Genomic DNA, 25,731 nt, shown 5'->3' on the forward strand with positions numbered 1-25,731 from the left:
TCCGAGAGAGCTCCACATATGTTTGATTATACCATCTGGATGCTCAATATTCATCGGGTGAATGCATGTTTTAAACAGCTAATTGACAGGTAAGTTAGTCGCCATTCTAAACTGCACGCCTACACACACACACACCGACAGTAGCGCACAGATCATGTGCAGATAGATCGCGCACATACAGAATCATTATTGTCAACACTGTTCTGTGATTTATCAATAAAGTAGCTTAGAAACTGAAAAGTTCAAATATATATTTCTTAGAAACTAAAACACACAGCTTCACTATCAGTAGAGAGACGCTGCCAAATAGAATTCACACGCAATCTCTCTCTCACTAATGCATTCATGTAAATGTAACGTTAATCTTTACTTATTGTGCTACTTTATCTGTATCTGATTTAGAACGAGCAAAAATCTGTGAGAAATATAACGACCCAAAGATAAAAGAACTGATAAAAATAAACTCATTGCCCCAGGGATGACGCGTTTTTGTAGGCCAACCCGGAAGTTAGCGGCGCACGGGTTCCCTCGGTTGAAAGCCTATGCATTTTTCCCATAGACTTTTGGAAAATCGCAGAAAATAAGCCCTGTGTTTAACAAAGGGTTATGACACTTACACGTTTAGTCTATCAAGATAATCTTTACAAGTTAACACAACATTTATAGATTTTGAAGCCTAAATCAAGTCGTCAGATATAAAAGGCTAACAGTAGGCTGTAAACGGACTACAGCACACCATAGTCGCAGATCAACGTTGTCACCACCAAGCTTCATCAAACTTTATTTAGAAAACAACTTTATTTAAAAACATACTCGCTGATTATGATCTGCTCTGTTATTAATACTTATCCACTTTTTCATGAGAAATGCTGTCCAAATGTCCCGATTTTAATGATGACGTCTAAGGAAGTAGTCCCTTTTAGCAATTTGTTAGCAACCGCCGATTTTAAGACACAGTAAAAGTTTAAAAAAATCAAAAGTGGGTTATAACTGGTGTGTTTTATATCATAGATCAAAACGTGAAAGTATTTAGAGGCTTTGTTAACCACAGACCTTATTTCAGGCGATTTAGCAAAAACCCATTCAAAAAACCCATAGACTTGACGGCGTTGGAACCGGAAGTCCTAAAATGCTAACTCGCTTCCGGATTTTGCCTACAAAAATGCGTCATCCTTGAGGCACTCTTGTGGGCAGCGCTGTGTCATGTGCCATAGCTGTGCTCAAGGCAACCTGCGTTCAAATCTCAGCTCGAGGTCTTTCACACAAAACCCGAAACGTGGACAGTGGAATAGGGAAAAAACGCAAGGTCTCGAGGCACGTTTTTTAAAAGTTGAACTGATTTATACTTGAGCACCACGTTTTTAGAACGCTGTGACATGCGTGTCATATACTCGTCCGTCTAGTGCGTATTTACATAGAAATACAAAGGAAAAGGAGTGCATTGGAATGGAAAAACTATAAATGGCCCTTTATTTGTTCATTAATGACATCATCATCGACTAGTCGACGTCGACATGACTTACAAAAATGTCGACTTTAAAAAGTCGTTCAACCCCTAGTTACTACTTTTTAAGACCTCACAAACATTTTGTTTTGACATTCTTCTGAAGTTAAAGCTTTAATTAAAGGGTTAATTCACCCAAAAAAGAAAATTTTTCGAATCAGTGGTTCGGAGCGCATATCAAACTGCCCAAGTCACGTCCCACATTGGTAAACCACTGAAATTTTCGAAACACTTCTGATGTAACAAAGCCTCGTTTACTGAAATCACATGACTTTGGCAGTTTGATACACGCTCCAAACCTCTGATTCGAAACAAATGATTCATTAAGCTTCGAAGCTTCATGAAGCAGTGTTTGAATTCGCCCATCACTAGATATTGTTGAATAAAGTCGTTATTTGTTTTTTGGCTCACAAAAAGTATTCTTGTTGCTTCATAACATTAAGGTTGAACCACCGTAGGCACATGAACTGTTTTAAATACATCTCTAGTAGCTTTCTGGGCATTGAAAGTGTTCATTATCTTGCTTGCAATGCAGACCTCACTGAGCCATCAGATTTTATGAAAAATATCTTAATTTGTGTTCCGAAGATGAACAAAGGTCTTACGTGTGTGGAATAACATGAGGGTGAGTAATTAACGACAGATTTTTCATTTTTGGGTGAACTAACCCTTTAAGGGGTCAGACCACCCAAACTCCCCTGTAATTCAAACATCTGCCTCCTATGGTACTGTACCTGAGGAAGTTGATCCTGAATTTGGCGGGCCGCATTAAAACTGGCGGGTGTAGCGAGTTTGCTGTTGTTGCTGCTGCAGTACAACACGGCCTCATCAAAGGACAACTTTGGCTCTGTTACAAACCAGAACTCCTGGCCATCTATAAACACTGATGTGTTATGGTGCCCATCTGTTAGTAGTAAAACACAAAATCTGTCACTAATTTCCACACAAAAAAATGACATAATAAACAAAAAATTAGTCATTTGAAAAGAATCCTCTACCTGGGTTGTACCACTCTGGTGTTTTTGGTGTTTGACCTAAAGAATGATCCAGACACCATGAAATCACAATATGCTTTTTGTTAAAAACTTGTATGCTGTTATTTTTTTCTTAGAACAGAAAGGGATAAATTCTGAACATACTTGTCATACTTTGACAGTACATACAATCTCAATGAATGGGACTGAACTTTTCAAACTCATTTAATTGCAAATTAGATAACAAATGCTTTGTTTGCAAAGCAAATATAGAATCTATATAATCTATGTAAGAACTAAAAATATTAGCAATTTAGAAACTTTGCCAGGAACTGGTTTTAAAAGTTGCTGGGTATTGTTTACCTCGTGGAATCTGACACACCCATTCCAGTTTGGCGTCACAGTGAAAGGTGCTGGGATAAAAAGACCGTGGAAGAACATTATGAAAGAAAAAGTAGAGAAACGGTCTGTAGGTTCCTTTCAAAGTCTGATGAGATAACACAAAAACACAAACATAGTAATAATTATCACAAGCTGTCTGAATTCAAAATGGCCTTCAAATTAAACTTCTACAGTCTAACATCTACTGTCCATGTTTTTCAGGTTGATGCCTCTGATTTGTTGTATTTGAATCTTGTTTGATGACAGTCCATCGATCTGAGTTATTTCCCTTCTCTCTCTACTGCCAAACAGAAGGTGGAGGCCATATGTAGGTCATGCTGTGACTATTCTAGGTTTCTGATCATTGATTGGCTGTTGTTTGCCAACGGTGATAGACAGTTTTGTGTCAATTACTGCCCTCTCCTCAACATTTACACATCCCAATGAAACTGAAACATCAACCTCACATATTCAGTCATTTTAATGAAAAAATAATACATTTCTACAGTAAAAGCCTGCTCATTAGCTCAATATAAGTTATATAAGCAAAAATTTGACTTTTACATTAAAATATTGTGAACATTATGGTTTTTGTAAGTAAATGTTTGTGTGATACATTAGATTTCACTATATTTTATTTAAATAGTTATGTTTCTTATTATTTTTGTGCTCAGTTAAGCACATTATGGGGTTTAATGTAACATTGTAGGTTGTTTAGATAATGTTTATTGCATTATTAGTAACACATTACAATAAGGTCCCATTAGTTAATGTTAGTTTTTATTGTTAGTTCATGTTAACTAATGCAGTTAACTGATGTTAACAAACGGAACCTTATTGTAAAGTGTTACCGTGTTATTTTAGTGTTTTATAGCAAAATTAGTCTACAAAAATGAATCTGTCTGACTTTACTGTTGTGGTGCTTATTGTCAAATAAAATTAAATCCATAATATTTTATTCATTAAAGGGTTAGTTCACCCAAAAATGAGAATTCTGCCATTTATTACTTACCCTCATGCCGTTCCACACCCGTAAGACCTTTGTTAATCTTCTGAAGGCAAATTAAGATATTTTAGTTAAAATCCGATGGCTCCGTGAGGCCTGCATAGGGAGCAATGACATTTCCTTTCTCAAGATCCATAAAGGTACTAAAAACACATCTAAATCAGTTCATGTGAGTACAGTGGTTCAATATTAATATTATAAAGTGACGAGAATATTTTTGGTGCACCAAAAAAACCAAAATAACGACTTATTTAGTGATGGCCGATTTCAAAACACTGCTTCAGGAAGCTTCGGAGTATAATGAATCAGCGCATCGAATCGTGATTCGGATCGCATGTCAAACCGCGAAACTGCTGAAATCACGTGACTTTGGCGCTCCGAACAGCTGATTCGATACACTGATTCATTATGCTCCTATGCTTCCTGAAGCAGTGTTTTGAAATCGGCCATCACTATATAAGTCGTTATATTCTCGTCACTTTATAATATTAATATTGAACCACTATACTCACATGAACTGATTTAGATGTGTTTTTAGTACCTTTATGGATCTTGAGAGGGGAAATGTCATTGCTCCCTATGCAGGCCTCACGGAGCCATCGGATTTCAACTAAAATATCTTAATTTGTGTTCCGAAGATTAAAGGGGCTCTATGTAATAATGACACCCAGTGTTCAAAATAGGTACTGCAGTCCAAATTCAAAATATTGTTTGGCCCGCCCCCTCGTTCAAAGACGCGGGTTGCCAGCAACAATAGGGAGTGCAATTCACAATGAAAGCTGAGGAGACTTAAACACTGTAAGCTGATGAGTTGATTTCTCTGTGTTTTAATATGCTGTTGTTCATAGAGATATTTAGATGGATGCAGTATGGTAGAATCGATTCTCTGACCCAGTTTGTTTGTTGGTTTCTGCAGTATGCAATGTTTTCCGCCAACTGGCAACCTGTGATGTCAAAATACTATTGGATAAACTGGCAGCACATGGTTTCACACAGACCAAAACAAAAACAGACATTCCAACACGGAATGCACATTTTCAAAGTAGTATATCTGGTTGTAGCATTGTTTTACTGAGAAACAAGTAGGTGAACTTAGCATGTTTCCTAAATATCTGCAAACATATCGGGGTATTTTTATGCTTTATTAAAGTAAAAATCTTACATAGAGCCCCTTTAACGAAGGTCTTACGGGTGTGGAACGGCATGAGGGTAAGTAATAAATGACAGAATTTTCATTTTTGGGTGAACTAACCCTTTAAGACATTGTAAAACAGAAAAATGTATAGCAACCAAACTATCTCCAATGGTCAAGTAAGCAAAGGTTTTAACTTGTAATTATGTGATTTATTAGTATGGAAATTATGAGGCCAGAATAGCATTGATTGTGTAGTTTTTTGAGCTAATATTGCATTATAATACAGTAATATGATATTATGAGAGGTCAGAGGTCATTGAATGCAAGAGTAATTTTTTAGGGGTCACGTTTACCACACCTTAAAGGCAACACAATCCCTGTTATAGGCATCATCTTCATTGAAGTCCTCAGGAAGGATCATCATGGAGACCTGTTACCAAGCAACAGAAACAAATGAACAAACACCTTCACACTTCACACATTAGCTTTAGTAAACAAAGTAATAAAGGAGCAAATGATGGCTGTGATCACAACACAGTTATGTCTTTATTTTGTTCAGAAAACATCATATAACACTCACCGGACGCCCATCACTCCACTCCCAGTTGTTGTTGTTATTTGGATTTCGCCGATTTAGTCCCACCCAGAAAAAACGATTATCACTGTAAAGTGAAACAAACATCACAAATACAAATCAATAAATTTCACAGCATTTGGTTTTGTGTGTGGGTACGTGGGGGAATATGACAATGGGAGTCAACATAAAAACTGTGCGATCTGTACCTAATAGAGTCTCTCAGGATTAAATGTAACGCCTGCATATCTTTAGTCTCAGTCAGGCTGGGCAGATGACCACCCAGCGCCTCACAGAAACGCTCCGCCTCTTCCCACGAGCGCTTCCGGGTCAAACGCTCCTCATGAAACACCTGCAGACACAGAAAACACATTCAAAAAAATGTCAGAGCCAACTAGCAAATGTATTCATTGTCTTGACTCAATTTCTAGTGTTTTAGATCAAGGGATCAAGGGCATCTTCCCTGCATTCTGGGGGTTTTGGATTTGGGAACCCCTGTTTTAGATGAATATCACCTTAACACACCTTGTAGCAGTAGTTTAGGCCTTCTCTTGAGACCCATCCTGGTGCGCAGGAAGCATTGGGGTTGGGCACAAATGGATCTGGGATGGGATGGACCATCGATTTTATGGGTTTCTTACAGATATTACCAGCTTTGAAAAAAGTGCAGTTTTTAACAACCCATTGGCCCAAAAGATTCCCTGTAGACATCACCACACAGCCACCGGGAAAAGCTGGAACACATATTCACATTCAAACTCAATGCAAAATCTTTTGAATTAGTTAAATTATGACATTTAAGAAGTTATGACACTGTTTTCCAAAAAATAACATGCACAGTAACTACAAATCCTGGCAAAACCATTGAAATCTGCACTTATCTGATGAAAAAAGAAAAAAACATGTATTAGGATATTGAACAACCACAGCCAAATCCATAATTACCTGGTTCTAGCCATTTCCAATTGACGTAGGTGACCCGGTCGGCTGTCCCATCCTGACTGATCCACTGGTACTCCCTGGACCCTTTAGTGTCTTGTAGCCCCGTCCAGAAATATAACACTTCATTGCCGATATGCTCTTTCAGGAGACTGTTAATGAAGGCCTGTTCAAATCTGGAGAGAGGATTATACATCTTCATGTTACTAGATTTGGAAAAAATAAAAATGAGTTTTCTTGTTTAATTAATGGTTACTATTATTATTGATCATACTTGGGGTTAGAGATTTGAACAAACCCCAAAGTGTTAATGTCATGTAATTCATTCTGCACTGAATCATGAATGATGCTTCATATCATGCATGCTGCTTGAAAGATGACTCAAATAACCAGTCATATCTAGAGACCAGAATATTATTTCACTTAGGTAAGAAAGCAACTATCTAGCAACAAGAACCTCTAGAACATCAAATACAAACACACTAGCTTATTTTAGGATATCACATTTATAAAAAAAAAAAAAAAAAAAAAAAAACAGGATAAAAACATCAAAATGTGCATAAATTCTAAAAATGCTCATATAAATGTATGTGCTCAATTGAGGCAGATAAATGTTTTTATCCCATAAGAAGACCTGCTGCACATAAACTAAGATGGAAACACATTTACTGAATAAATCGATAACAAAAAAACCTTGATGCGTAACAAAAAAAATCACGTGACTTTGCCTCAACAGTGGATGTGATTGATAACTGGACTAACCAGCCTACCAATTTCATTTTTCATTGCACAGCATCTCAAATGTTGGTTTGATCATTCTGAAATGCCTGAATCAAAGTCTAATTAGAATTATTTAGTTTAATTCCCTCCCAGAAATGTCTTGCATGATTGTGTTCCCAAACACCAGGAATCTGAACGCAAGATAACATGAGCGTTTATTGCATTTCGTAGAAAAAAAGATGTAGAAAAATTTATATAAATGTAGTAAAAAGGGCTACAGTGGCTTTCCCAATTGCAGAAACCTCCAATTTTTATTACTTATATTTTAAGCCAATTTCCCAAGAAGTGATGATTTTGTTCTCTTGAACACATGGGACTGAAGCGCTGCTTTACTCGCAAATGTTTTGTGTGATGTTCAAATTTTGCACACAAAGTTAAATTTGCAACTTTTAATGGAAACACAGCAAGTGACAACCACCCAGAACACCCTAGAAATTGCATAGGAACACATTGGCAACCACCCAGAACACCCTAGCAACTGCATAGCAACCCAGTGGCAAACACTTAGAACACCTTAGAAACTGCATAGGAACATACTGGCACCCAGAGAACCCTAGACACTGCATAGCAACACACTGACAAACACCCAGAACACCTTAGTAACTGCATAACAACACATTGGCAACCACCCAGAACACCCTAGCAACTGCATGGCAACCTAGTGGAAAACACTTGGAACACCTTAGCAACTGCATAGGAAACATACTGGCACCCAGAGAACCCTAGAAACTGCATAGCAACACACTGACAAACACCCAGAAGACCTTAGCAACTGCATGGGAACACACTGGCACTACAAGAAAGAAACTGCATAAAAACACACTGACAAACACCCAGAACACCTTAGTAACTGCATAACAACACATTGGAAACCACCCAGAATACCCTAGCAACTGCATGGCAACCTAGTGGAAAACACTTGGAACACCTTAGCTACTGCATAGGAAACATACTGGCACCCAGAGAACCCTAGAAACTGCATAGCAACACACTGACAAACACCCAGAAGACCTTAGCAACTGCATGGGAACACACTGGCACTACAAGAAAGAAACTGCATAAAAACACACTGACAAACACCCAGAACACCTTAGTAACTGCATAACAACACATTGGCAACCACCCAGAATACCCTAGCAACTGCATGGCAACCTAGTGGAAAACACTTGGAACACCTTAGCTACTGCATAGGAAACATACTGGCACCCAGAGAACCCTAGAAACTGCACAGCAACACACTGACAAACACCCAGAAGACCTCAGCAACTGCATGGGAACACACTGGCACTACTAGAAAGAAACTGCATAAAACACACTGGCAACCACCCAGAACACCCTAGAAACTGCACAGCAACACATTGGTAACAACCCAGAAAACTCTACAAAATGCATAACAACACACTGGCAATCACCCAGAACATCTTAGCAACTGCATAGGAACATACTGTCAACCACCCAGAACAACCTAGCAACTGTATGGGAATAGACCGGAATCCAGAAAGCTCTAGAAACTGCATAACAACACATTGGCAACCACCCAGAACACCCTAATAACTGCATAGTAATCCAGTGGAAAACACTGAGAACACCATAGCAACTGCATGGTAACACACTGAAAAACACCCAGAAGACCTGGCAACCACCCAGAACACCCTAGCAACTGCAAGGGAACAGACTGGAACCCAGAAAACTCTAAAATTGCATAACAACACAATGGCAACCACCCAGAACACCCTAGCACCTGCATAGCAACACACTGACAAACACCCAGAACACCCTAGCAACTACAAGGGAACAGACTGGAACCCAGAAAGCTCTTGAAACAGCATAACAACACATTGGCAACCACCCAGAACAACAGGCATCCAGAAAATCCTAGAAATTGCATAGCAACAAAATGGTAACCAACCCAAAACACCCTAGAAACTACATAATTAGCAAGACACTGGACTATAGTAACTAAATAGCAACACACTCTCATATATATACAGTGCACAGCATAAATTAACAGTGAGGAGGCTTCCCGAGGAGTTATGAGTGAGGATACACAGGTGCATCCTTTGCGGAAGTCTTTCTCATCAAGAAACGTGACGCACGCATAAATTCTCCTCCCCCTTCACATCTGTCACAATAATTTAAATGTATGCTACTTTTACAGATTAAATAAACTTTACATCTCACATATTTCTACGGGGCATCATGTTTTATTAATATATTATATATTTTTTTTTAAATAACCAAACTTTAATAACATGTGGGCAGATCCCTCGAGCGCAGTTGATGACGCTAAAGGGAGCGAGGATATATCATAGCACTTGATTAAATTCCTCCATCCTCGAGTCTTTTCCTTGCGTCCTTTCCCTCGGCATCCTGAAAGGGGTGGAGCTAAGACACGAGGAAAGGAAGCAAGGAAAGGAAACGAGGATGCACAAATAAGAATTGAGAAGCAGCCATAATGTTCCAGCAAGTCTGCTTAATCAATTACCAAAGAAGCATGTCAAAATTATTCAGGAAAATAAGATTTTCTTATCAAGGTGATACAATGTTGTCTAGCAAAAATGAGTAAATAAAAGTTACTAAATAAAACAAAATAAAAATTGTTGACAATTAAAAGTGTTATATAGTCCCACTGAATCACTCTCATGCTTAATCCTGACAACAATGGAAGCACTTGGGAGAGAACTGTCAGGAGACTTATTTCTTAGCATAAAAGAGGACAGTGGTGCAAGAGGATTACCAAATCATTGTTTTAAGTGTGAAAATATAGCAAAAATAACACAGAAATTCAAAAACAATGGACTTGTGATAAGGTCCCTGAAATAATCAGGCCTTCATTTTAAGCTTTCATTTAGTGATGAGGGATATACCAAGCGAGTAGGAGAGCAGGAGAAATACCAAGCGAGTGTTTCAGAGCCAGCAAAAGCTATGAAAAGAGTGACTGTTTATCTCACAGAGTAAGATGCAGCCTGCAGAAATGACATGCATGGTTGTTGCTTCTCACTGGAACTACCTACTGTAGCCAAAGTACAATAAAGTCAGCCATTTCCAAAGCCCATATTTACAAAATTTAGATTCTGGGAATCAATAATCTGGTCTCATTAGACCAAATCAATCATTTTGGATCTAACAGCATCCAAAATGTTATGGTGTTGCTAGAGGAGGAGTATAGTGAGAAGTGCCTGGTTCCCACAGTAAAGTTCAGATGTAGTAAAGCTCTTATATAAGGATGTATGAGAGCTGAAGGTGTGAGGGAGTTGTGCTTTATCAATGCTGTCATGAATTCCCACACCACTGTGTAATTTAATACACAAACTTGAAACAGAAGATGTTACCCTTTCCTCATTCCCTGCATTGTTGGTCATTTTTCAACAAGACAATGAGGATATGCATTCTCCCAAGGTGAAAAACCTTCTGTGGACATGTATTGCACTCAATCTTAACACTCTTGAGCGCCTGTGGGGGATTCTGTAGAGACGAGTTGAGCAACACTCCCCATTAAAGATCAGGGCATTTGAGGAGCTCATCATCCAGGAGTTAAACAGGACAGATGTGACAATTTGTCATGAACTTGTTCACTCTGTGCCAAGAAGGGTCAGAGCAGTATATTCAAAATTATGGAAGGCATATTCAATACTAGAATATTTATACATTTGTTGAATTAAATCTAGGGTGTACTCATTTCTGCAATACCTTAATTTACTTATTTTATGGCTATTAATGACATATATTTCTCAGTTTTTATTATGTATATGTTTAATACATTTTAGGTTTTGCCATCTTTCCATGAATTGTATTAGTGATCATAAAGAAAATACATCTTTTGTATTAGTTCAGAGGGGGTGTACTCATTTATGCTGTGCACTGTATATTATATTATATTTATTTATATATATATATATATATATATATATATATATATATATATATATATATATATATATATATATATATATATAAATTGTATTAGTGATCATAAAGAAAATACATCTTTTGTATTTGTTCAGAGGAGATGTACTGATTTATTATATTATATTATATATTTATATATATATATATATATATATATATATATATATATATATATATATCGGATCTAACATAAAATTTTGTGTGTGTGTGTATATATATATATATATATATATATATATATATATATATATATATATATATATATATATATATATATATATATACATACATACATACACATACACACACAAAATTTTATGTTAGATCTGATTCGATTTGAAAGCACTACAAATAACTCAGCCATTACCTGTTATTAATAGTGATGTGGCAGCTGTTTTTATAGAACACAAGCTCACGGTCTACTTTATAGCAAGCATCGCCATGTCTCTTCCAGTTCTAGAGAGTAGAAAAAAAGATGTCTGCTTACACAGTAATATCTGAATCAGATTCACATGTGGAATCTAAATGGTTGGCAATAACAACAACATGAAGCACAAACATGACTGATGTATTTCCCCTGCAGTTACTATTGAATTGTTCAATAGTGACTCTCTCAGTCATGTGGTCACTCACCCCATCTTGAGGGCAGCCTTCCTCTGGGGCGCTCTCATTCACAGTCCCTTTTTGCTTACACATGTAAGCCCTCGGCTTTTCACAGTCAGACACAGACCATGTATGATGCTACAAACATGCATAGAGAAATCAGAGCCGTGCTAATATTTACAACAGCGTTCCTGTTCATGTGATACTGCTTAATTAAAATCTGACATGATGAAACACACACACACACACACCTCTCCTGAATAGTACACGCAGTTGATGGTATTTGGTAGAAGTGGTGGAGGTTGAGCTCTGGCCCAGTATGTGAAAGACACTGGTACTTCGTCAATCCATTCAAAGACAGAGGTGGTTCCATTACCCCAAAGACCAATCCATACCTCAGGTCTTTAGATCTGTCACACACATATAAAGTCAGTACAAATGCTTATGCTACAAATTGGACAGATATAACATAAAACAAAAGCAGTTTTATAATCTTATGATTTTATAAATATTACAACTACTGATATGCTGTGTGAATACATTACTTTAACAAATCTATTTAATATATTTATTACATAAAATAACAGGGTTCCCACTCTTTTTCAGCGATCATTTTCCAGGACTTTTTTAATTTTACTATGGCAGGAATAAAAGACAAGGATCATGCCCTAAAGTAATATATTGCTCTCAAAGTCTTTAAAAGGCATACAGTTTATTGCCATGACTTAACTATACAATCAGTTTTTATTGAGCTCTCAATCATACATTATGTCTATGGAAGCTTGTTTTCACCACAGAATAAAAAATTTAACAAAGTTAATTGCGACTTTTTATCTCACTATACTGACTTTTCTCGCAATTCCGAGTTTATATCACAATTATGCTATTTATGAATTCTGACTTTATAACACAATTGCGAGTTTACAACATCACACAATTTTGACTTTATAACAATTGCGAGTTTATATCATGCAATTGACTATATAACACAATTGTGAGTTTATATCTCACAATTCTGACTTTATATCAAGCAATTGCAAGTTTATATCAAGCAATTCTGAATTTAACATGCAATTGTGAGCATACATCTCGCAATTCTGACTTTATATCAAGCAATTGTGAGTTTATATCACAATTATGTAGGCCTGCAATTGCAAGAATTTTTTAGAATTTTTAGATAATAAGTTGCAGTTACCTTTATTTTTTTGTGTTATTCAGTGGCAGAAACAAGCTTCCATAATTTATTGCCATGACTTAACTATAAAATCAGTTTAATATGAGCTCTTAATCATACATTATGACAAATTGTTCTCGTTACCAGTATCCATTTCATAGCAAAAAATATTGGAACTACTTTAATGTTTTGTTTAATATTTTTATTTTCAAATAGTTAGTCAAAGACAAAGTCGATGAACGACAACGACATCCACAACACGTAATAGAATGTGGCAGGTCTTATTAGTCTGCATTTACGCATTTATTTTGACATTAGAATTTTCCGTCCTGTCCAATGCTGATTATCACCGTGTCAATCAAAATCATTTTTATATATACAGATTTTATATACAAATATATATACAAATTATTTATATATAGATTTTCCCTTTTTAATCACTGCAGCTGTCAATCACTTCAGCGGAAACTCAAAGTTCTGCACTGTTGTGATAACTCCTGTTATAATCAACGAAGCTAGCTGCACTGCACAATGAATCTCTTATTGACCTTATATTGCATAAAAATGATTAAGTTAGCAAGTTACTGAATTAGGTAGGCTGCTTACCAATTACTATTTACTGCATACATTTGAGCAGTTATAGCTAACTGCTGCAAGTGGCAACAAACAACTAAACATCATCATTGAAAATACCACTCTCACATCAAATCTCAGCATTCCTGAACATTGCACTTTCTGCAACTAACAGTAATTGTTTTTGGCCAGTGATAAACTCTTTGTTCTCAGCTGAAGAACTTTATAAAAAAAATTATTTTCAAGGACAACAACAAGATTTTCCAGGACATTTTACATTTTCTCTAATTTTCCATGTGTTTTCCAGGACTGGAAAGTTTGTCATCAGTTTTTCAGTTTTTCAAGGTTTTCCAGGACGAGTGGGAACCCTGAATAACATTTTTTTGTGTGTTTTATGTTCATTTTATGGGGAGGAGCCCTGCTGGTCAAAATCTTGAAACTTAACTAAGAACAATTATTTAAATATAGCATATTCAGTTTTTGCATATTTCATGCATTTTGAGAAATATTAAATCTGTGATGAGTTTACAGATAAATAAAGATTACTTTGGTACGGTTTCAATTTCAATTTTATATGTTTACGGTATTCTACTATGTATACCTTCCACAGAAAATGCAGAATCCAATAATTGCAAACATTATTTAGTTTTCTTTTCTTATTTTGGCATAACTACATAAACATTATAACTAATAGATTAAGATTAATTGCAATTATTTTGATAGATAGATTTGATAGAATACTTTACACATGCCTTGTTTTCTCAGTTAACACATTGTTGATAATTGTGTGTAGTGAGACGTGTTTACCTGAGTGAAAGTTTGTGTGTAGCATTTCTATATCATCTATACTGTGCAGGCTGGCAAGATGAGATCCATCCATCTTACACACGTCCTGAGCTTCATGATGGGACAATTTCGACTCTTTTGCACTGTGGAGTTTATAACAGAATCCTTTCCACCCAATCCAATCTCCATCTTTACACAATGTCGGCTTATACACCTCCCTGTCTGCTGAAATGAGAGGAAGGGAGACTGTGCAGAGAAAGACAGAAATAAAAGAAGAAAAATGATATGAGAGGACAGTATCTGACCTGTACTCTCATTGTCTTTGTTATTCTTCATGCAGATGAATGGAAGCCGATTTTCACACGTCTCTGCGCCAAAATGCAGCGGCTCCTTCAGAACCCCACAGTCCTCGTCCGACATAAGGGATCTTATTGGGATATCTAAAAAAAAAAAAACATATGCCAAATAACAAACAGAAATGTAACGCATACAAATATATGTGTGTGTGTGTGTGTTTATTTTATGGAGAAGCAACAATAATTTAGAATTAAACCTAAATTTAACATCCAAAAACTTTTTTTTCATTAAAAGTGTTAATGAAGTTTTATTTTTCTTGCACAATTTGGGGTCTATCATTTTACTGTTGATCTGGTAAGAACAGGACAAGAGCTTAATGAGTTTTAAAAATTAATTAACTAATCAGTAAAGTAACAATTAACATATCAATGCCATTACAATCTAGTGAAGGTTAAGACTACATTATTGGAGTAACTTGTCCAACAATGCATGCAAATTATTTTCATAAAATGTGTTTATAGAAACAGTTCATTACATTGACACACACACACAAATGGGGTGAGGAGAGACAAATCCACCCACATCATCAGAGCTGTCATCACTGTCCTCAGAGACAGAGACAGATTATGCCTGTGTATACTGCATAAAGACGCCATTCAAGTCATTAGCTTGTTGTTCAGCAAAACAAATCTCATTGTATGCCCATACACACACTGGCACATTAACAGCAATAGAAATGTCATTGTCAGTGGTTGAACGGCAGACTTGTGCTAAGATAAGATGGAGAATACATCCTCCTTGATCTGCTAAATCTAAATCACAGTGAAACTCAATAACAGACGTGCTGTAAATGCAACGTAGATGTACTGTTGGACCCAACACAAGATGGCACAGCAGGTTGTAAAAGAAAAAGCATGAATTCCTTGTTCTTTCAAATGAAAAATGTTTGATGTACTATGTCAGACATTTCACCTCTCCCAGATGTTTGCCAGAACAGCACAGTGTTGAGTAAATGATTAATTTTTGGTTGAAATTAAAACATAAAAATAAAAGCAAATGATTTACAATAACATTCGTTATTATACGGTATGCTTGAAATCACCTGTTTCCCAAGGGGCAAAATATAAAGCTGATCCATCTGACCACTGCCAACCTTGCATCCAGTCTAGATGGTTCAAGCCGATCCACAGCTTGCTAGGCAAGTCTTTCTGATTTTTAACTGCAGGGACAGAGATAGAGAATGAACAATAAATAAAGTACAAATAAAAACTATGAGATCAGTGTTCTGCACCACCAAATGGAATAGCAAAAATTACTAAATTAAAAATTTTGTCATGACAAACTTTATGTATGCTTATGGATGGATGGATGGATGGATACTGTAGATTGATGATGGATACTGTAAATGGATGGAGAGATATGGCGGATGGATAGATGGATACTGTAGATGAATGGATAGATACTGTAGATGGATGGACAGATACTGCAAATGGATGGATACTGTAGATGGATGGATGGGTAGATAGAAACTGTAGATGGTAGATAGATACTGTAGATGGATGGATGGATAGATACTATAGATGGTAGATAGATACTGTGGATGGACGGATAGATAGATACTATAGATGGTAGATATATACTGTAGATGGATGGGAAGATAGATACTGTAGATGGATGGGAAGATAGATACTGTAGATGGTAGTCAGATACTGTAGATGGATGGATGGATAGATAGATACTATAGATGGTAGATAGATACTGTAGATGGATGGGAAGATAGATACTGTAGATGGTAGTCAGATACTGTGTAGATGTAGTCAGATGGTAGTCAGATACTGTAGATGGATGGACAGACACTGTAGATGGATGGATAGATACTGTGGATGGGTGGATAGATACTGTGGATGGATGGATGGATGGATGCATAGATAGATACTGTAGATGGATGGACAGACACTGTAGATGGATGGATAGATACTGTGGATGGATGGATGGATGGATGGATGGATGGACAACAACTGCTAAGAAGTTGCTTGGATATTTTAGGTGAATGCAATGGTATTGCTAGGCAGTTACTAGGGTGTTCTGGGTGGCTGCTAGGGTGTTGCTATGTGTAAACTAGGGTATTATAGGTGGTTGCTACATTTTGTTGCTATGCTGTACATGTACAGTAATGTACTGTATATATATATATATGTAACCCCTGACCCAGGGTATATTATATATATATATATATATATATATATATATATATATATATATATATATATATATATATATATATATATATATATATATACAGAATACTATAGCTGCAGATTGGAGGTTCAGACACAGAGATGACACAAAAGTGAAAATGAGATTTAATCTTACAGAACTCAAGCTCTTGAGGGCTAGACACACTGAGCAGATCTCCATCTTGACTACGACAGGCGTCCCGCGCCTCGTGCCAGGTCACAACCGCTGTGGATACAACCTGATAGCAGCGACCTTTCACTGGGCCTTCCTCCCATAAAGTAGAACATCCTTCCACTAAATAAAAGAAAACAGGTGGTGTTATTTCAAATTCTTTCACTATACAGACCTCTATTTGTCTGTCTCACTCACATATGTGATTTTCTCATTCTGTCTCTGACTTTAAAATGTTGGACAACTATTCATGTTTCTTCAGAAAGCATGAAAAGCCATATTAAAGGAATATGCAACAAACAGTTGCAGTGGCTTTGCAAGAATAGAACAGTGTAAGTGAATGTCTGTTCCCTGCTGAAAAGGGCAGCTTAAACCAGCATGAGTTCCACTTAAAACCAAGCAGGTTAATTAGGTCAGCATGGTGTTTGTGGGGAAACGGTTAACCAAGGTGGTTAATGTATTTGCTATACATGTATTATCTCTACATCTTGTTTTTTCACACATTGCTATTAATAAATTAAATAACTTTCAATTAAAAAGGTCCATCCCTTTATTATACCAATGTTTCCATCAGTTGTGAGAAAAAAAAAAAAAAAACAGCATCTAGTAGACAACAGTTTAATGTCTCAGTGTTTTGTAAAATGAGTCACATGTTTAAATGTACTTTGTCCTTTACAGTTGCTCTCTGGAAAAAACCCAGTAGCTGTGGTGGATGTAAACTATACCGTATTTCAGACAAGTTCCCCACTTCTTCTCTAGATCATAGTTTGCTGTAGTAGAGCACCAATCCAGCGTTCTGTCGTCAGTGCCAGGCAGGCAGTTGTGGTGCCAGGTCCCATTGTAGAGAAAGGGGAACTCACAGGGTGCCCCGTTAGAATTCCCCCCACTTGTGTGCATTCCTGAGAAACAGAGGAACAGGAATTTAAACTGTTTGTGAGTTTATGTAGCTATACTTCACTCACCAAATTGTCCCCAGAAGTCTTCTAAATCTGAAAAAAATTCCCCTTGGCCACATCCTCAAAAGAATAAATGACTCATAAATCAAATGAAATGTTCCTCAGGGTAGAAACATGGGGAAAATTTAGTTTTAGAGTGAAGATAACAGACTATGGCTGAGTAAATACAATGACAAGACCACAACTAGACAAAAATATAACAAAACTCTTGATAGACCTTTATGGATACATCCATGAAGTCAGTGAGTAACAAGATCAAAAGTTTCCAGAATAAAGAAAAAGAAAAATTGTTTAAAAAGTTCCCCCCAAAAAAGTTAGTTTGGTTAACGTAAAAACAAACAAACAAAATACAGACAGCAGCAGGAATATTAGGCTGCTGTCACTTTAAGAAATCATGCACGGATCTAATATACTAATAAATATGCTTTCTTTCTCAACTGCTTAAGTTCACTTAAGACATAACTGACTATGTTTACGAGGATACTTGCCAAGACGGGCATTTGACATGAATACAGTATGTCTGTTTGTAACGGACGTAGGCCGGTAAGAGCTATGTGTGTAAACCTCACTCCCCTAATCTCAAGAGGCGCTATAGCGATTGACGTTAAAAGACTATGGTCTTAGCCTCCTTGTCAGAGCGCCCACCTCCCATGCGGATGGGCCCGGGTTCGCATCTCACTCGGAGCCGGCGGTGCGAACTGGAGGTGCTACATTGGTGCCGTGACCCAGATGGGAGTGAGGTTTAGGGGGGTGACTGTAACGGATGTAGGGACGGAGTGTAGCGACTGACGCTAGAGACCGCAGTCTTTAACCTCCTTGTTAGAGCGCCCACTTCCCATGCGTACGGGGCCAGGTTTGCGTCCCGCTTGGAGCAAGAACATGTGAATAAGAGCTCAATTCAGTATTTGTGTGCTGTCCAAGACATGGATTTCTGGCTTCAAATGTTTATGCAAAGAAATCTTCCCACACAACGCGTGAGTAATGAATTGAGTTCCCTTTTGCGTCCTCTTGCTCTTGAATATTTAAATTAGCAAGGCTGAAACTTCTGTAATGATGCAACATTGTACTATAAAAACATTCTGTAAATTTCAGAGCTCAAAACGTTCTCATTAGTCTGAAAACAGCTTATATTGAATCCAGTCTGCTAAAACAACAGGTTCTGGAATGCGCCGTTTTATGACGTAATAGTGCGGCTAAGCACCGGATTCGCAGAAGAAGATCAATGGCTGCTTCAATATCACTACCTGTTTAGCCCTGCCCACCGATTTGGGGATAGTAGGTAAATAATGAAACAGGCAAATGCAGGTCTACGCAGAAACCAAACAGTAAGATGGCTCACAGCAGGCACGCCTCTTCACACAGAGCGTTCTGATCAGAGGGCTAAAATCAGGGTAGAAAAATAGGCTTTTATTTCTAAATTATGACAATTTTTGATGTAAGAATCATACTACCATTATAAGGTAACCTCAGGAAACACTATAACATAATAATAATAAAAAATAAATAATAATAATAATAATAATAATAATAATATATATATATATATATATATATATATATATATATATATATATATATATATATATATATATATATATATATATATATATATACACACACACACACACACACACACTACCGCTCAAAAGTTTGGGATCGGTAAGATTTTTAATGTTTTTAAAAGAAGTTTCGTCTGCTCACCAGGGGTACATTTATTTAATTAAAAATACAGTAAAAACAGTAATATTGTGAAATATTATTACAATTTAAAACGACTGTTTTCTATTTGAAAATATTTTAAAATGATACATATTTTTTAATATGTACAAAATGTTTGATTTTTTTTCAGGATTATTTGATGAATAGAAAGTTCAAAAGAACAGTGTTTATCTGAAATCTAATCTTTTGTAACATTATAAATGTCTTTACTGTCACTTTTGATTGATTTAATGCATCCTTGCTGAATAAAAATATTAATTTCTTTAATTTCTTTTCAAAAAAATAAAAATAAAAATTCTTACTGACCCCAAACTTTTGAACGGTAGTTTAAAATGTTACAAAAGCTTTGTATTTTAGATAAATGCTGTTCTTTTGAACTTTCTATTCATCAAGGAATCCTGAAAAAAAGTACACAACTGTTTTCAACATTGATAATAATAACAAATATTTCTTGAGGAACTAATCATCATATTAGAATGATTTCTGAAGGATCATGTGACACTGAAGACTGGAGTAATGATGCTGATAATTCAGCTTTGCCAACACGAGAATAAATTACTTTGTAAAATATATTCAAATAGAAAACAGTTATTTTAAATTGTAATAATTTTTCACATTATTACTGTTTTTACTGTATTTTTAATTAAATAAATTAAGCCTTGGTGAGCAGACGAAACTTCTTTTAAAAACATTAAAAATCTTACCGATCCCAAACTTTTGAGCAGTAGTGTATAGTGTATATATATATATACACATCCGCCATTCAAAAATAAGATTTTTGTTTTAAGAAATTAATGTTACAAAAGATTTATTTCAAATAAATGCTGAAAACCTGGATAAAAAAAATCCACAAAATTATTAAGCAGCTGCTTGTAACACTGATAATAATAAGACATTTTTCTTAAGCACTAAATCAGCATATTAGAATTATTTCTGAAGTATCATGTGACACTGAAGACTGAAGTAATGATCACAGGAATAGATTACATTTTAAATTGTAATATTTCACAATATTACTGTACTGTATTTTCTATCACATAAATGCAGCCTTTTAAATAAATAAATAAATAAATAAATAAATAAATAATGAATGGTAGTGCATATTTTAGGAAAAAACAGGAACATACTTCAAGGTAAAAACAGAAACGTACAGAACTGACAACCACATTCTGCAGCTTTGAACGTAGCACGTGATACCAAATTCTCAAAGTTTTTTTTTTTGTTGTTTTTTTTTTGTTGTTTTTTTTGTCGTTTCAAAATGTTTACTGTCTGAGAATGTGCACAGCAACACGGAGCAACAAAAATTAGTCAAATGAAAAACAGAAAGTAAATTCAGACGAATCGTTGTTTACTGCCAGATATGAAGCAATCGCAACTGTATAAGCAGGTGGAGTTTCCCATAAACTCCATTACTGTTGCTAAAGTCACATGAAACAAGAGTGGTTAAACCAGTAGGCAAACATCCAGATCAAGACTCTTCCTGCAGGGCAGAGCAACGGAAAACAGATGAAGTGGATGATCTGAACAACAGTTAAACCACAGCAGCCCCCCCATGCATTTGCTGCAAAACTGCACAACACACAGTAAACCACACTAAAACAAACACATAAATATTTCTGCCGCTTGTACTTGCTGCATCTGTCAATGTAGTGACAGGAAATCCACTTTGAATAAAAAAAAAAATTATAAACATTTACAGTCTTACTCGTTGTGTCAGCCTCATTCCGTAAACAATGATGAACAATGAACAATGGTTAATGTATCGCCTTTTCTGGGGTTTGAACCTACAACCATTCAGCTATCCACTCAGAGCTTGACCCATTACAACCTATTTTAATCAAAAAATTAATGCTTAAGTGTATTTATTTGATCAAAAATACTTTAAAAACAGTGACATTGTGAGATATTATTACAATTTTAAATAACTTTTTTATTTAAATATATTTTATTTTTTTGTGATGGCAAAGCTGAATTTTAAAATGAATTAAAGACTGTAGTGTAGGGATATGGGTCATTGACGAATAAGGTTTTTAAAAGTGTAAAAAAATATAGATATAATTAATTTTGAAGTTTTAAGTGTTAACAATGAGATTATGTGGTTTTTATAATCAATTAACACTGCTTTTGTCATTTTTTACAAGATGGACAAAATCTGTCACCAAAAAATCTGTCATTCGGTTGAACAAAAATTTCGGTTTTACCGAATGACGCTTTTGGTTGTACCGAATGACGATATTTTCAAACAATGCTAACAGGCTGATATGTAGCTAGCTAGCAAAAGGACAATCAAACATTTTGTATTTAGTACAAGTTTTTAAAATATTACAACACTTTCCATTTTTTATAGCGGTTGTACCGAATGACCAGATGTTTCAGGACATGCATATGAGCAAGTGAATACATGAATGTTTCAAATAGTTAAGAGAGAGTTAGTTATTTTGCTTCATGACCGTGTGGTCCTTTGCACATGTCTGAATGTTGTCACATCCTGTCATATGATACTGAACGCATGACTCGATCCAAAATGGTCCCTTTTAATTGGTTACTCCGAATGACATTAATGAAATTCATTAATTTCTAAATTAGTCTGACTTCTACACATAATTTTAATACCATTTTGCACTATGTTGATATATGATGTTATAAAATCATGCCAGAAAATATACATTTATTACATTTTAAGTTATTTTAATCACAAATGAAATGGCTGTACTGGCCTTTGGACGGTTAAACCGAATGACCTTTTCACAGTTCGAAATCTTTAAAATACCTTTTTATGTAGCAAAATATAATTAAAACCTTTTGGATTCAATAAAAGTGATCCAGTTGTACTACCTTACATACTTTGGATGTCATATCTTTGTTTTTTATTATTACTAAAGCCTTTGGACAAAAAAAAAAACCTGTCACGTCATTGACCCACATACAAAAGTGTTAGTGTCATACTTTGATATGGCCGCTGACATATGTTATCCAAGCTCCCTCCTCTTTTCCAAGTGTCCTGTCCATCCCTCTTGGCGGTTACAGAGTCGTTAGGCCCGGCGCTGAGTTTCATTTGGTATTCTGTGTAGATGACGTCCTCATAGCACTTCCACCGCAGAATCTCCGTGGAGTCGCAGCTGAACAGGGTCACGGTTTTGGAGCTCACCTCCAGACCCAAACACTTAGACGATTCCACATGGAACAGCCTGTGGCCCGAACCCCACTTCCACGACACGGCCGGGACTAACGAACAATTTCCCAACTTCAAAGCTTCATTTTGAACCAGGAGGCATTTCCCATTGCCATTGTGCTGGATAGTAAACGTGTCATCTCCTGCGTAAATAAAACAGTTTGCTATTTATTTGTATCTGAGAGAAGATGACAGCAGAAAGAAATCAACTCTGAAATGTAACATGCTAAACCAAACACTGTATTATGTCTCACTCAGACAACCACCACGTGCTTCTGATCACAATTAAGATCCAAGTGTCCTTAGATGACCTTTTTACAGACGCCATAGAAAAGTTTTGGTGAGCACGTGAAGAGAGCAAATTTTTAACCAAGCCATATCTACTTGTATAGTTGTGCAAAATGTCTAGAGTCAGCTGCAATCTTTGTTTATACAGCAGTGTGTTATTGTTGGAGTGCATTTAAATAAACACCGGATTATTAATTGATATTTCTCACTTGCCAAAGTGAAGTTATTTTCCACAACATCTGATAAAGTGTCATAGTTGTATCATAATGGTGTCTGTATTCTGCTTTGCACTTCGCTGCTTAGAACAACAGGCGGAAAACAAAGGGCTTTTTGAGTCATGCAGTGCTCTGTTGAGGGTGGGCCGTCACTGCAGCCCAACAAAACAAACACAACATCAACATTTCTCAGAAGAACACCGCTGAAAATCTTTGTTTGTTTATATATATTTAACCAACATACAAAAGCATATGTGTGAACGTGTTAGAAATTAATAATCTATTCGGTAACACTTTACAATAAGGTCTCATTTGTTAACATTAGTTAATGTCTGAACTAACAATGAGCAATACATTTGCTACAGTATGAATTAATCTTTGTTAATGTTAGTTAATAAAAATAGAGCTGCATTAACTAATATTAATACAACATTTGATTTCCATAATGTATTAGTAAGTGTTGAAATTAATTAACATTAACTAAGAATAATAAATTCTGTAGAAGTATAGTTCATTCTTAGTTCATGTTAACTAAAGTAGTTAACTAATGAAACCTTATTGTAAAGTGTTACCATTTATTCAATAAATAAGTATGTATTTTAATATGTTAAAAATCTTATTCTCAAACTTAAATTGTTTAATAAATATATTACATTATACAGTATATTTATAATTACATGATACAATTTATCGATTATTTAATAATACATATAAATAATTATAGTTAAATAATTCAGTTGAATAAACTATGAAAATTAATATGAATAAAGTTTGTTAATATATAATATTTGATATTTGTGTAGATATTTATTATAATACTACAAACTGTATTCAATTATGTGTTTAAATTATGTTTATCAATAATATAGTAAATCCTGAAAATACAAGGCAAACCTTAAGGATTGAAGGAAAACAGTTCGAAGGTTAAAGGCATAAAAGTGGCGTAAAAGTTCAAATAGTTATGTTTCACTCCCTCCCTCACTAACTCAAATATTTTATTAATAAATACAACAAATAGAGTTATTCAATATATAAATACAATTAGATGTAAAATATATATTTTATATAAAATATTTAGGCTAATCAATTCGAATATTTAATAAATTATATATACACAGTCAAACAAAAAATTATTCACACTGTGTGTATATATATATATATATATATATATATATATATATATATAATTGATAAAAAAATTTGGAACCACAAATTATTCAGACACTTCGACCTGACAATGTTTTGCTTAAGTGTTATCTGACATAATTAAGATAATTTTTTTCCTGACAGTTTAACTCTTAGATCTTGTCATATTTTATTACCATACTTTTAAACTTTAGTGAATATCTGTAATAATGCATGAAATGCTCAAGATGTCTGAATACATTTTGGTTTGACTAATATATATATATATATATATATATATATATATATATATATATATATATATATATGACATAACTGAAATATATATAATACAGTAAATATTGCATATGTATGGTATATGAAAAGGATAAAGGACAAATTGCTGCAAAGTTGCTGAAAGTCTCTCTCTCTCTCGCTCTCTCACACACACACACACACACACACACACACACACACACACACACACACACACACACACACATATCTTACTGAAATATGAGGAGCTGTTTTGCAAAAAGCGGATATGAGCGTTGATCTACATTGAGGCAATGAAGTGGGTTAATATTTCAGTGCTGTTATAAAACTGTGTATTGATTTCCAAATATTGGTCATAACCCCCTAAACAGGCAGCATGTGAACCACACACTAGACCCACGTACTCACGCATGGAAACTGAATTAACCACTTCTCTATATATTAAATATTTCAAAACAGCACCCATACATTATATAACCAACTCAAACAACCTGCTCTCACTCCCCTCTCGAGGTAAAAGCACTTTCACCATCAGACTGGCACGGCTTCGGACATTTTAGGCTTTTAAATTGTTACATTTCAGAATGGTTCCATAATAATTGTATCAATAGCAGTTAGTATGATGTTTCGGAGGATGTATATCATTATACAGAACAGAAAGGCAGACTTACCGCTGTTTACAACTGATGCGTAACTTAAAGCCGCTCTTTCTCCTGAAAGTAGGAATATTACAGTGTAAAACAACTGCTGTGTTCTCCAATCCATGATTAGAAATGTAAACAACCCCTTCTGACTGCAGTCATACGTCTCTCCAGACTACATATGCTTTTACAGCCCGGGTTTGTGCTCTCACGCTTTAAGCGACAGAAAATCCCCTTTGACGATGTTGCCTCGCCACTCCTGCAGCATTTTCTGTTTCTGTTTATTGCTACCCAT

The 25,731-nt window shown here is 35.5% G+C and overlaps 1 protein-coding gene across 1 annotated transcript in view; it reads right to left on the reverse strand.

Moving 5' to 3' along the window:
* ly75 (lymphocyte antigen 75) overlaps positions 1-25,731 on the reverse strand; it is a 45,394-nt gene extending 19,663 nt beyond the window's left edge. Inside the window, 19 exon segments of the mRNA XM_048172054.1 lie at positions 2,239-2,408; positions 2,503-2,538; positions 2,842-2,965; positions 5,359-5,430; positions 5,581-5,662; positions 5,784-5,926; positions 6,100-6,308; positions 6,520-6,689; positions 11,570-11,658; positions 11,836-11,943; positions 12,057-12,207; positions 12,633-12,639; positions 14,360-14,560; positions 14,644-14,778; positions 15,738-15,854; positions 17,009-17,167; positions 17,770-17,943; positions 22,666-23,034; positions 25,467-25,731. Coding sequence (XP_048028011.1) covers positions 2,239-2,408; positions 2,503-2,538; positions 2,842-2,965; positions 5,359-5,430; positions 5,581-5,662; positions 5,784-5,926; positions 6,100-6,308; positions 6,520-6,689; positions 11,570-11,658; positions 11,836-11,943; positions 12,057-12,207; positions 12,633-12,639; positions 14,360-14,560; positions 14,644-14,778; positions 15,738-15,854; positions 17,009-17,167; positions 17,770-17,943; positions 22,666-23,034; positions 25,467-25,560 — 2,610 coding nt within the window. The 5' untranslated portion in view covers positions 25,561-25,731.

This window comes from Megalobrama amblycephala, linkage group LG21 (genome assembly GCF_018812025.1).
Source record: "Megalobrama amblycephala isolate DHTTF-2021 linkage group LG21, ASM1881202v1, whole genome shotgun sequence".
NCBI classification, from domain to species: Eukaryota; Metazoa; Chordata; class Actinopteri; order Cypriniformes; family Xenocyprididae; genus Megalobrama; species Megalobrama amblycephala.